Source organism: Prunus persica, chromosome G1 (genome assembly GCF_000346465.2).
Source record: "Prunus persica cultivar Lovell chromosome G1, Prunus_persica_NCBIv2, whole genome shotgun sequence".
Taxonomy (NCBI): domain Eukaryota; kingdom Viridiplantae; phylum Streptophyta; class Magnoliopsida; order Rosales; family Rosaceae; genus Prunus; species Prunus persica.
Genome location: NC_034009.1, coordinates 249,568 through 262,821, shown reverse-complemented (window position 1 = coordinate 262,821; position 13,254 = coordinate 249,568). Strand labels below are relative to the sequence as shown.

General features: G+C 37.4%; 2 protein-coding genes across 7 annotated transcripts; one reads left to right on the top strand and one right to left on the bottom strand.

The window, feature by feature from the left end:
* On the top strand, nt 1,016–3,695 carry LOC18791516 (beta-amyrin 28-oxidase). Its single transcript, XM_007222680.2, has 4 exons — nt 1,016–1,658; nt 1,897–2,315; nt 2,836–3,023; nt 3,128–3,695. The coding sequence occupies exons 1-4, from the start codon at nt 1,123–1,125 to the stop codon at nt 3,431–3,433; spliced, it is 1,449 nt and encodes a 482-aa protein (XP_007222742.1). The 5' UTR covers nt 1,016–1,122; the 3' UTR covers nt 3,434–3,695.
* Nucleotides 5,797–13,254, bottom strand: LOC18790863. Of its 6 annotated transcripts, none has more exons than XM_020554810.1 (9): nt 12,958–13,254; nt 11,636–11,673; nt 11,365–11,542; nt 10,964–11,040; nt 10,698–10,881; nt 10,465–10,604; nt 8,833–9,369; nt 8,115–8,327; nt 5,797–6,773 (listed from the first exon to the last, which is right to left on the bottom strand). In XM_020554810.1, the coding sequence occupies exons 1-9, from the start codon at nt 12,998–13,000 to the stop codon at nt 6,318–6,320; spliced, it is 1,866 nt and encodes a 621-aa protein (XP_020410399.1). In that variant the 5' UTR covers nt 13,001–13,254; the 3' UTR covers nt 5,797–6,317. The 6 variants fall into 6 exon arrangements, with proteins under 6 accessions (XP_020410399.1, XP_020410400.1, XP_020410396.1 ...); XM_020554811.1 differs by having other exon boundaries at nt 10,465–10,598; XM_020554807.1 differs by having other exon boundaries at nt 10,465–10,881.

Genomic DNA, 13,254 nt, shown 5'->3' with positions numbered 1-13,254 from the left:
CTGCAAAAGTTGGTGGAGAAGTGTCGCGACTGGCGACATGTCTGTAAACAATTGTCCTATGTAAATACATACATACAGTCTACAGATACAGCAACAGGTATTAGGAAGGAAGAAGTCAGGAGGCAACCAATATCTCGTTCAATTATTTTCTTAATGTTTCATATTCTGCTGCTTTGTTTGACCTGGTAACGCGACTTACATGAGTGTTAAATATAAAGCATTTTCATCCTTTTTCCTAGTACCTTCCCTCAAATGCAATCATTAATTAATCCCATAACACGAAACTCTGATTGAAAGAAAAATGGTTTTTATTTTGGTCAAAGAAAGAAAGATAGTTTACAAGTACTTATTTAATAGTCGACCCAGAAAAATGACTAATTATTAGTCTACATATGTATGTATACAGATCCACACACCCAAAATCAAAGAGCGTGGCTGCACTTTCATCATAAATTTAAAAAGAAAAAGTAGCCAACGGGTCTAACTTAATGGAAAAATGCCTTTACTCTTAGTAGATTAAAAGTTTTATGTTCAAAATTCTATGACATTTCGGTTCTGTGTATCTATGAAAAAAAAATCTCTAAACCCTATGAATTGTACTGAAAAAGCCTGTAATATTTGAACCCGATGCTCCCAAACAATGAAACAACAAAGCCTGTAATATTTACATTGATTCTCCTACTTGTTTTGTGTAAAAAATGAAACAACAAGTTGGCATATTAAATTTGTAAATTTTGATTGGACACGCCTTGGATGTGCAATTGGGATTTGGGAATGGACTTGTTGGCACATAAAAAATAAAAAGAAATAATAATAATGGCCAGTGTGACTTCACATTCATGCTGCCTAGCTCCCCCAAACAAAATTCAACAAAAGTGAGAGCGAGCTTAATTTGACTTTGATATTGCCACCCTCTTCTCCCAAAAGTCACCCAACCCCCAAAAGGCAAGGCCTCCACTCACACATGACAAACAAAGCGCCTATAAAAACGACTCATATGAGATCCACTTCCTTCAAACCATTCAAACAGACTCAAAGGCACGTTCCTTACTCATCCCCCACAAAACACAAAGCTCCTTTCTCACTCTTCATCAAACACTGATCACAACAGTTTAATCAATCATGGAGCATTTCTATCTCACCCTCCTCTTGGGTTTTGTCTCCTTCATCTCTTTTTCTCTCTTTGCGCTCTTCTACCGCCACAGAGCTCAGTTCACCGGAAACAACCTCCCGCCTGGCAAAGTTGGCTACCCTGTGATTGGTGAGAGCTATGAGTTCTTGGCCTCAGGATGGAAAGGCCACCCTGAGAAGTTCATCTTTGACCGCATGACCAAGTACTCATCTGACGTCTTCAAGACCTCCATCTTCGGCGAGAAGGCTGCCATCTTCTGCGGCGCTGCCTGCAACAAGTTCTTGTTCTCCAATGAAAACAAGCTTGTCACTGCATGGTGGCCTAGCTCTGTCAACAAGGTCTTCCCTTCTTCCCAAGAGACTTCCGCCAAAGAGGAGGCCAAGAAGATGAGAAAGATGCTCCCCAACTTCATGAAGCCTGAGGCTCTCCAACGATACATCGGGATCATGGACACTGTTGCCCAGAGGCACTTTGCTGATGGTTGGGAAAACAGGAAGGAAGTTGAAGTCTTCCCCCTTGCCAAGAAGTAAATATTTTATTTAACAATATGACATGTTACTTTTTGTTTTTTTTTTCTTTCTAAATTAGCAATTTAGATCACTGATAGATATTAACCGAGAATATAGATTAACAATGTGATTAAAATCACCAGTTTAATAACATAACATGTAAAGAATAAATGATTATAGTATTAGTAAGTAATAGAGCGGGTCTACATTGATTTTAATTACTGTATGTGTAATTGATGATGTGCGTTTCAACAGCTACACCTTTTGGCTTGCTGCACGGTTGTTTGTTAGCCTTGAGGACGCAACGGAGATAGCAAGGCTAGGCGATCCATTCGCCCTGTTGGCGTCCGGGATCATATCGATGCCTCTGGACTTCCCCGGAACTCCGTTCTACAAAGCCATCAAGGCGTCCAACTTCATCAGAGAGGAGCTGACAAAGATCATCAAGCAGAGGAAGATTGATCTGGCTGAGGGCAAGGCGTCCCCAACACAAGACATATTGTCACATATGTTGTTGTTGTGCGATGAGCATGGAACTCACATGAAGGAACACGATATTGCCGATAAGATTTTGGGGTTGTTGATTGGTGGGCATGACACGGCCAGCGCTACCTGCACTTTCATTGTCAAGTATCTTGCTGAGCTTCCTCACATTTACGATGAGGTCTACAAGGGTACGTATCATATATGTCAATCATTTTCTTTCATTAATTTCCAATTACTTCTTTCCATATAGTAATTAAAAGTCGAAATAATTTATGATGCTCTTTCTATCAAATCTCAAAACCTTTGCAGATCTAAGCTTTCATTTTTCCTATGGTCAATTAATGAAGTGGGAACTGCTCTCTCTCTCTCTCTCTCTCTCTCTCTCACACACACACACACACACACTAATAGTCGACCAATAGATATTTCGATGTGAGTCAATTAATTAATCACCTTTGGCCGCCTTGGATAAACATAAACATGAACATAAACCAAACCCATCACCATATTTAATATATTCTATTTCTTGTAAGTTGTAGCCTTCCTTGGGTCGGCAAAAGAGATTTTTATATAAATAGTCAAATAAGATCAGCTGCCTACCTGCTTCTCTTGCAATTACATATTTAACCTTTTTCAATTTGGGGGTTTATTTAAATTCATTAATTATTAACTAACAATGTTATGTAATTAATTTGAAATGATTAACAGAGCAAATGGAGATCCTGAGTTGCAAAGCCCCAGGGGAGTTGTTGAACTGGGATGACCTACAGAAGATGAAATACTCATGGAACGTAGCCCAAGAAGTGCTGAGATTGGCACCACCTCTTCAAGGAGCGTTCAGGGAAGCCTTGGCTGACTTTGTCTTCAATGGTTTCACCATTCCAAAGGGCTGGAAGGTACGCATTCTATCATATCATATTAACTTAATTGTTTGTATTAATAATGTTTAATTGACTTAATTAATAAATAATTAATGACATGAACATGATGGTTGGTGCAGTTATATTGGAGTGCAAACTCAACACACAAGAACGCAGATTACTTCCCGGAACCATTTAAATTCGACCCAACAAGATTCGAAGGAAATGGGCCAGCACCCTACACCTTTGTGCCCTTTGGAGGAGGCCCCAGGATGTGCCCAGGCAAAGAGTATGCCCGCCTGGAAATTTTAGTGTTCATGCACAACTTGGTCAAGAGGTTCAAGTGGGAGAAGATTCTTCCCGATGAGAAGATCGTCGTTGACCCTCTCCCCATGCCGGCCAAGGGCCTCCCCGTCCGCCTTTTTCCTCACAAAAAGACTGCTTAACTTCACTTGAAAGGGCTGGCTGGCGACGTGCAATTCCTTCCTTCCTTCCTTGTCTATTTAATTATCTAGCTAAGTTGCAGATGTATACATAAAACAATCGAACAAGGCTTTGGTTCTTCTTTTTTTGGGATCCTTTTCTTTTTCTTGGTTATTGTTGTAACTTGTATTTGTTCTTCATGTCCACTGTACGTGTTTAATCAGGGCTAAAGCTTGTATAATGGAGAAATTAAGAATTAATAATAAACATATTATTAACAACGCAGCTTCCTAGTGCCTCCTCCATCATGTTCACGATCGATCGATCGGCAAGATATTATATTGTACACAACTGTTTACAAGTTGAATTTTACTCAATCCTAGAATTAAAAGTCACTGCTTTTGGATATCAAAATTCAACAAATGTATAACCATTTTGGAGGTAATTAAAACATGTGTCACAATCATACTACAAGCTAATGGTGGTTGGTACACTCGCATAATTAGCGTGAGCGCAGCCAGGTCAGGTCAAAGTGCGCATGCTGCTGCAGCAATCCAACATTCAAAAATTGCATAGCATTTCCATCCTAATAGGAAGATTGACTAATGATCCTCAATGGCTGGCATGACTTGTTTTTCATTGGAAATCAATCTCATGAATTTAAGATGCCTTCTCCAACTTCCATGTCCAGTCCACTTCTTTTTCACTCCTTTTACCTCGCAATATCCTTCAATCGAAAAACATTTTTGCATAAGACTTCCTCAACCCCGACTTTCGATGAGTCGAGACGCTGTCTTTTTACTAATGCATATGTAACAAAGCAGCATTAAATTATAGGGAGCCACTAAGAGTCCTTTCTCTCTCATCAGATTTAAGAGCTCATAGAAGTCTCCCTATTTTAAGAGGTGGATATGGAGCATGGTTGGAGTTGTATTTTTACAATTCCTCCCTAAAATTTGTCTAAGGATATGATTTAGAGAATTCATTGTGGATGCTCTAAGTGGTTAGATTTTAACTTTTTCTTAAATTATGATTTTGGTCCTGTAGTTTATGGGTGAGCTTCTACTTTAGTCCATATAGTTTCAAATTTTCATAATTTAAAGACAATATGGTTTAATTCCGTCAATTTATCTTTATAAAATTAGTATTTGAGTGGCACATGTGAGGTGCTTTACACCTCCAAAAAGTTGGATTATCATCACATATGCCACCCACGAGTCAAGTGCGACAAAATATAAAGCCATTATCCTTGAATTGCAACAAAATATTAAGTCACAATAATTGAATCTACTCAACCAAGGACAAAAATCACAATTTGATCTTTTAGGTTTTAATTCTCAAGTTTTAGGCTAATGCACACCAAAAAACGAAAAGACAAACATCTTATTTATGTGTTGTAAACCGTTTAGTTTTCAAGTTCTCTTTCAAGAATTATTCATGCAAAAAAATAATCTAAATCGGTAATTATTTAACCATTTTGTTAGCCACATTTTCTTTTCAGTTTTTTCAAACAATTTTTAGTTGTTATAGATTTTATATGACCATATAACACTTTGGATCTGGATGATTGCAAGTATTACTTAAAATATAGACGGTTTCAACCATTAAAATACATTATTGAGTAGCCCTAAGAAGAATGTGTGCACTTTTCTTACAATAAGGAACCCTTAACATAGAGAAATTATATATGCATTCACAGCTTCATCGATGAAGACTTGTTTTTAATTTTCTTGTCAAAATTATTAACAGGGAATATTAAGTTGAATCACAATTTTGGAACATGGAGAGACAATTGAAATGAAACTGGTGAAGTAGGAGTAGAAACGGGTTGCAATCGTAAATAAATGCACCTCCTTCCTTGGTACGCAGTTGGTAGAGGCTTAGCTGTAGAGAGAGAGCACCAGAGACACATGTCATTGCTCCCCTTGAGCAGGAAACCCGAGCTTCGCGTTTGCTTTCCTTTTCTGATGATGAACAAGAGTGAGCAAGTGATCGATCATCGATGGATGCGATGGATCATTCTGGGCCATACCTACATTGGCAGCAGCAAGTTAAAGACGTCGTTTAAATCGATCACAAATAGTCATCTTGATTCTAGTTGGTTGGTTGGTTGGGGTTTTATGATCGACTAAGACAATCTTTAAATGCATTAATTGCTTACCTGAAAATATGCAAGCTTTTTAATCAGCCAATCCAACGACGCATGGAGATGGAGTGGTGCAAATTATATCTTTAGATTAGCCAAACAAATATAGAAAGAACATATTGCAATTCTGGTATTAATTCCTGGAACACAACTCTCCCTTTTTTTTTCTTTTTTTTTTTTTCGCAGCCTAACTATTTATACATAATCTAAATTTAATCATATAAACAGAGATGAGAGAGATTAAAAAGAGAAGAGAAAATCTTGTGTAATATTGCATTTTTCTTGATTTCCTTATTGATCTACCTCCCAAATGGGTAACATCACAAATTCTTCTATTACCCAGCCGCCAATAGAAAACCAGTAAACAACTCTAAAATTACAACCACTAAGGCATCAGACATAGTATACAGACACCCCACCACAACCTGCATTCATCCAACTACTTCCACATCGCCAAAAACCATCTACCCTGAAACAAAACAATGAAAAAGAAAAAACAGAAAGAGAAAAAATACTTCAATACAAAATGGGTGTCACCAAACAGCCTTCCTGCCCAGCATGCCTGGAGTACCACCACCTAATGACTCTCAACGATTTACCTTGAAAAAAAAATACAAAAGAAAAGGGAAAATTACGGAGTCAGCTTGGAGCCTGACTGCTCGAGATGACCAAATTACCACCTCAAACTTCGTCAGTTAGTGAGCAATTCATAAAATCACAAAGGTACAGTAGAGTGCTGTCACCACATGCATCTAAAATGCCTAAGCACTTCCAGTTGATACAACTGTTGCCACCTTCTTGTCAACAGACTCGCTGTGGTGTCCACCACTTCTTTCAGATTGTCCTACTATTTCTTTATCACCCTTTTCCAACTGCAATACTTGAGATAAGCTATCAGATATTTGGTCTACAGAATCATGTTCAAATATAGCTGAAGCATCTGTTTTTGAGCTAATGTTAAGCTCAGTTCCTGAGACTTCTTCACTACTATTTCCTTTCAACTTCAGGGCTTCATCAAAACTATTAGAGATTTCCTTAACAGAATCAACAGCAAGTGAATCAGAACCATCTGTAGTCGAACAAGCTTGTTGTCTAACTTTCCTTTCCTTCAAGGATTTTTCCCGCTCATCATAAAATTCGAAATCATCTATAATAGATGTCCGTGCATCATAATCGCCGAAAATTTTCAACAGCTCAATACCCTGTTTCAGATTCACCTAACAATATTTCACCATCAAGAAAGAAAATGTCAGGCAGATGTAAACTCTAAATCAGCAGACAAGCCAAACGTAGACAAGGAGGTAAAAGGAAACAGATTGAATGCATTATGTAAGAAATGTGTACTATAAAAAAAAAATTGTGACTGATATGTCAGGACTGAGATTATCGTTTCAAACACTTCATACTAGATAACCTTAGACTAGGCAAAAACCCAGAACTTCCAGCCTACCTACAAAAAGAAACAGTTTGGAAAGCCATTTTTTAAAGTGAAAGATGCATAAGTTAAGAGTGCTCAATTACCACTAGATAAGCCTTTCCAACTCCACTTCAAACTTGGTGTGTTTATTCTTTAGACGAGATACATGCATTGATATGTGTAAAATGATTTTTTTTAACCACTCTAGTTAATTCTGAATTTGTGAAAGAAACTGCTTTTTCATTTCTAGGTTTTGGGGTTTGAACCTAAATTATAACTCTGTTTTTATCTAGTCAGATGGTTTAGGTTGACAATCCTCAACCCGAATCACCCAGTGCATACCCAACATGATCCACCCCACTTGAAGGGGGTTTGAGAGGACAGGGTAGCTCCTAAAATAAAGCTATCATGAAAAGCATGAAATTTTCCAGCAAAAGGCAATATATAACTCATGATAATGCCTGCAATACATCATACTTTCAGAAAGACCTGCACATATGAGACCGTAAACAAATTTTGATTTGGTCAAACATCACGCAGCAAGGGTTGTGTTGCATAAGAGCTTTTTTTTAATTTTATTTTTCTGGAAAGAAGATCAAACTTTTTGTGACGACAAACCATGACGCTGAAACACTGGTAAATTGACTATCATAAATGACTTATAATCCTGACATTATTCAAACATGTGACTTTGAATTCTACAAAAAAATGAATGCAAAATTTTTTACAAAAATGAAAATAATCCTACTAGCTTACCAAATCACCCACCCACAACTGAAATCTTCATTAGTTAGTATGCATGACATAATCTTACTAGCCTACTACATCTTCAATATATTGTGTTTTCACACTAAAAGTGAAATTTTAAAAACCCATATATTCACAACTGTGAAACTTTGAAAGCCCAAGGCAATCAATGAAACCTATCAAATATTAATATATGATCATCTGAAATTTCATTGAGTACACAAATTCCAATATAATGAAAAACATCAACCAAGAAATGGCTTTCTCTAGGGTCGAAGTGGAAACAGAAACCATATAATAAATGTCAAGGTATTAAAACCAAATCTAAGTTCTAAACAAAAATGGAGTTTTTGTTTCTAAATGAAAGTCAAAGAGATGGAGAGAGATGTACTACCTCCTGACAATCTCGGCTGTGAGTGACAGGCTTATTATCATTATTTTCAAGTAGAATGTGACGAAACCGAATGTTAGGAACATCCTTAATAATATGCCACTGAACTGGAAATTGCCCACTCCACCTATCTTGCTGCCAATAATCAGCATCCTTCTCAAAATCTACGGATCCAACCATTTCGGCTACCCCGCAAAACTGTCCACTAGCATTAACCTGTGGTAAACCAACAAACTCTAAGAGGACTGACATAACTAAAGAGCGAATATAAAATAGTTTAAGCACAGGCAACAAGTTACTTGTAAGTACCTATAGTTTCAAAAGAAAAGACCTAAAAGTCGGCTTATTTCTTGGGGTGGCATGAAAACTCCTACTGTTTCAACGGGAAGAGATGGGAACAGAGATTTACAGAACTAATTCGATAAGGACTAGTGCAACACAGAGACCATGAATCCATACAGTTATTAGGTCCAAAGAATGAAATATAAAAGAAACTGCAGTCATCTCCATGAATCTCAAAGAGAGAAGCACTAATATGGTTGCCACATCAAACATTTTTGTTATCACCAGGCTCTAAATGGGGATCAATACCTAATTAGTATCTTTCTGCCTTATACTTTGTGGTGCTGATATCAATTATGTAACCACCACCAAACACCCCCAACCACAAAAAAAAAAGCCAGTTGCTTAAACAATTAGGAAATTAACAAAAGGGGCATACCGAAAAGAATAAGAAAACCGGGCAGCTGCCTTTTATCCTCTGTGCCTCATGATAAGCAGCATCAAGTTTCTTGTTTCCATGGGGCGTGCTGGCCCAAACACTGTATTTAATACTTTTATGAACATTGTCCTCACTGAAAGACTTAATGATAAAGAACTTTGCATCCTCGTAATCCGTGACAAAATCCAGCCGGTTAAATGAATCAAGGTTAATTCCGGAAGCAGATAGTCCCATTTTCTTAGCACTATATGAACTCTGGTCGGAAGCATTCTTTCCCTTCAGCTTTGAAGCCCTTGGTCCTCGATTACGGTCATTGAAGCCATCATGTGAACTATTGAAAACACAAATTGAGTCCCAGTCCCTCTCTCTTCTTCTGCTCTTGTCAACAGTTAGTCGGTTCCGGTCATTACCAAATGAATAAGAAAGGGAAGCATCACCAAAGTTAGAGCTTTGATAAGAACTACCATGAGGATAGCGTCCAGTATATGAACTTGATATCAATCCAAATCCATGCGCCGGGCCCTGTTGATGAGAAATCTGAAATTAAATCATAGTCATCTATTAGTCATCCCCACAAATAAAACACGACCAGCTGGCATAACTATGATACGGTTTAGAAAGAAAAATCTATACTTGATAGAAGAAATGCATAAATATTAGCATAAATATAAATGATCAACAGAGTCCACACATTTGATTTTAATTGTAAAACCTTTAGAGCAAAAGGTTATGAGCCTTAAGAATGAATCTTCAAGTATGGTTAGAATTTCAACTATTCAAGAAAATTTTACCCCTGGATGGGCAGCATATGGTCTTATCTTACAAGCAGCATGAGTGTAGTAAGTTTATATTTACTAAGGAAACATCGGTCACCTAAATCTTGTATGGCAAGGCCCTTTCAAGAACAAGAAACATGATATGTTTTATTTGCCTATCAATTTAAAGGCCCAGTAAAAGAAAAGAGCAAGAACTGATTTGATTTGTTTGGTGTCTTATGTAACTAATTTAAAGCTACCAAACTCCTAAAAGTTTGAATCACAACCCTTGTGATATTTCAAATGAAGAAAATAATATTAGGTGAAAAAAAAACATTTATTATAAAAAGTTTCACAAGAACAAATAAAATATTGGCCAGGGTTTCTACTCAAAAACCAGGAAAACAACCGCACATCATTACAATGAACCTGTGACTTGTTATCTATTTTTCTTACCACAACACCCGTTTCTTTTTCAACCTCTCTCCCACATTTCTATCTATGAAGCGCCCACAGGATACCTGGGGATAAAAATAACTACAAACACCCACACCCCAAAAGAAAAGAAAAAAAAAGTGCATATAGCATTAATGCCATTATCTCTGAAATCTTGAATGATGCCAAGAACACATGGGTTGTGTGGCAATAACAGTGGTGAGAACAATAGTAATCACATGGGGAATGATAACTATAATACATATCATGAAAAAAAAATAAAGAAATGCCTCCTATACTGGAACTACATAATTATGCCCAAAGTTGTGTTCATAAGGTAAGTGTGAACAAAAATATCCTACTAACGGTGTATCAATTCTTCCAGTCTAGAAACATCTCTTTACCATGGAATGAAAATAGTGAATATTAAATAAAAACAAACCTGCCCAACACTGTGTTCATATGACCCAAGAATGCCCATTGGTGGAGGATAAATTGCTGGAGATGCTAAGGCACTAGAACCAAGATGTCCAGACGGATCTCCTCCGCTAAATGATCTAAAATTTACCAAGTAACCTGATCCTGGCCCAAAGGCCATGTTGTCAGTCCTATTACTTTCTGATGTCATCAGCTCAGTTGGTGAAACTGGAATAGCTGAAGAAATATGAGACATACTTGGAGGAGATGGCTGAGGGTAATAAGATGGAGAGAAAGGGACCTGTTGCGTGGAGTAAAGTTGGCCATCTACCATTACAGAAGGCAAAGGTGTAGCAACTGGTGAATATTGTCCGTATGCAATTTCAGGATTGAAGCCATAACCAGAGTGAAACAGAAGAGATGGATTATCGTTGTAAATGACCTAAAAATTCAAGAGAAAGAAAACAAATAAGTTTGACTCAAAAGGAAATCTGAAGAATTTCACAAGTGAAGATTATACTCACTGGTGATACAACATGCATTCCATCAGCATTAAGATACTGAGAATATCCATCCCAAGTACCAGTGTTACTGCCATAACCTGAAACCAGTCCAAACTTTAAAATAAGATCCCCCATGATTTTAATTATATACGATGTGAAGAGTAGCTGAACATTGTTATCATCATCAATATCTTGTCACACTGAATTTTATGTGTCAACATCAAACATAGTTCACGAAATTCCACGAAAAAAAAATGTTATGCATGGAAAACGGTCAATTTGCAATGGGTTAAATTGCAAGGGAAATGCTAGAACAATAAGATTTTACAGGAATCAGACTGACTTCTAACATCAACCACCACTATTTAGACCTTCGTAATCCTCCTAAACCAATGACAGCAGAAAAGGGTCAACAAACTAACCGCCGTATGAAATGCTCTGTTCTTGAGATGCATACAAATTAAGCGGATGGGGGGTGCTACGTTCTCCACCAACATCTGAAGACTTGGGTTGTTCTGTAGCATCACTTGAAGGCCCTGTGATGACTGCAGCAGGAGAAGGATTCACTGAAACTATTCTTTCATCTTCAGAAGAAACTGGCTGAAAATAAATTACAAAATTAATGAAACACAGTTACCAAAGCCTTCAAAAGTAAACAGAGACAACATTCTTAATGAATACACGACCAAGTACCTGGTCTTTCACCATATCTGACTTAACAGGTCTCTCTCCTGCATCCAGAATTGATATTTAGTATCTCGGACGAACAACATATGCAGAGATGTTGGAGAAAGTTGGAGAAAATTGGAAACAGCAGGTATATACCACAGAAACAAAAATTATAATTTAACAAAAAGGTCTACCCCTACGTACATCCAACGTTCCACCCTCACAGAGGATGGGAACGCAATCACACAGATTGCAGATTGTTCAAACCCATGGGCAACTTACCCCTACTGAACCAGCTTGTCAGGAAAGGGTACTAGAGATTTCAGATACCAGTTATTCAAGGTGTTCAACTTTCTCAATGTGGGATATTTGGATTTTAGTATGCCAATATGCTTCCAGAGATTGACATCCTCTTTTAGGTAACTTCCTTCCCAATGGGCCATTGGTTGCCCCTAACCTCTCTTAGGCAACTCCACTCACCAATGGTACCGCTCCTTTCTTTTAGATAGCTTCACTCCTCCAACTGTAACACTAACCTCTCAAGTACCTCTACTCACCAATGCTAACTCTCTCCTTACTCAAGTAGCTGTACTCGCTCATCAATCCAAAAGTATACAAGGGCAAGCAATATTGATCGAGTGCAAAAAAACTCATGCCAAAAGGAAGGAGCTGAAGATCTGAACATGTGTCATGTTTTCAAATCAAGCACATAATACACCAACTGTTGACAATGAAGAGAGCTTTCTACTTCAGTCAGTTGCTTGCAGCGTACTTTAAAACCATAACTCATACAGAAGCAGTTGCATTATTAAACTGAACAAAAAAAATTCTTTAGGGGGGACAAAGCATATTTCTTCATAAATGAATTTCAGGCACCCGAATAATGGAGAACAATGGTGAGTCGCCAATTTCATTACAGAAGGAGATTTCAGTGACTTGTGTTCCTAACAATCCGCTCTTGGCCATTTGGCACAATAACAGTACCCAGAAACACAAAACCCTATTTTAGGGTTTGGGGAATCAAGATTCAACTAAACCACAGGGAAACCCCAAGAGCATGACCAGAAACATAATGCATTCGGCACTAAGTGCTTAAAGCTACATGTGGCAATGACCCAATAAAGAATTCTCATCAAATTAAAGAAAAACACAATCTGGGAATTACCAAATATTCACATGAATGCTAGGAATAAAACAGCAACCCACAAATTCTTATTGCAAAACAACAAAAACGAAGAGAAATACAAAGACGGATTTTTCACAGGCACACAAATAAAAATTGATTTTTTTTTTTTTAAAAACAGCACAATAATATCACATATTTCTCCCCAAAAACAAACAGATACCAGTGGAGACGATGCGATCTTGGTCGTCCTGATGCTTGTCCATATATGAAAGATCTATGCGAAGCAACAACGAGGAAAAGTTTCGAAAAATTTAAAATCAAAAGAAGAATTTAAAACGAAAGTAAGAATGAGAAGATGTTTGGGGGGAGAGGGGGTTTTGGTGTTTTGAAAGAGGGAAAAAATAGAGGGTTTTAGGTTTCATGAAAGGACGATTCCATTGGGAAGTACATATGTATATATGTAATTAATTAATAAATTGTATTAATTTGGATTTCGATTAAGGCGGTTTCCTTTTAA

Bases quoted from the DNA above. Each gene is read 5' to 3' on its own strand.
- LOC18791516 (XM_007222680.2), top strand. From the start codon at position 1,123: ATGGAGCATTTCTATCTCACCCTCCTCTTGGGTTTTGTCTCCTTCATC. The intron at 1,659-1,896 runs GTAAATATTTTA...GCGTTTCAACAG, and splicing joins GTCTTCCCCCTTGCCAAGAA to CTACACCTTTTGGCTTGCTG. The intron at 3,024-3,127 runs GTACGCATTCTA...TGGTTGGTGCAG, and splicing joins CCATTCCAAAGGGCTGGAAG to TTATATTGGAGTGCAAACTC.
- LOC18790863 (XM_020554807.1), bottom strand. From the start codon at position 13,000: ATGGACAAGCATCAGGACGACCAAGATCGCATCGTCTCCACTG. The intron at 11,674-12,957 runs GTATCTGTTTGT...TTCTGGATGCAG, and splicing joins AGATCGCATCGTCTCCACTG to GAGAGAGACCTGTTAAGTCA. The intron at 9,370-10,464 runs GTTTGTTTTTAT...ATTTAATTTCAG, and splicing joins ATGAACACAGTGTTGGGCAG to ATTTCTCATCAACAGGGCCC.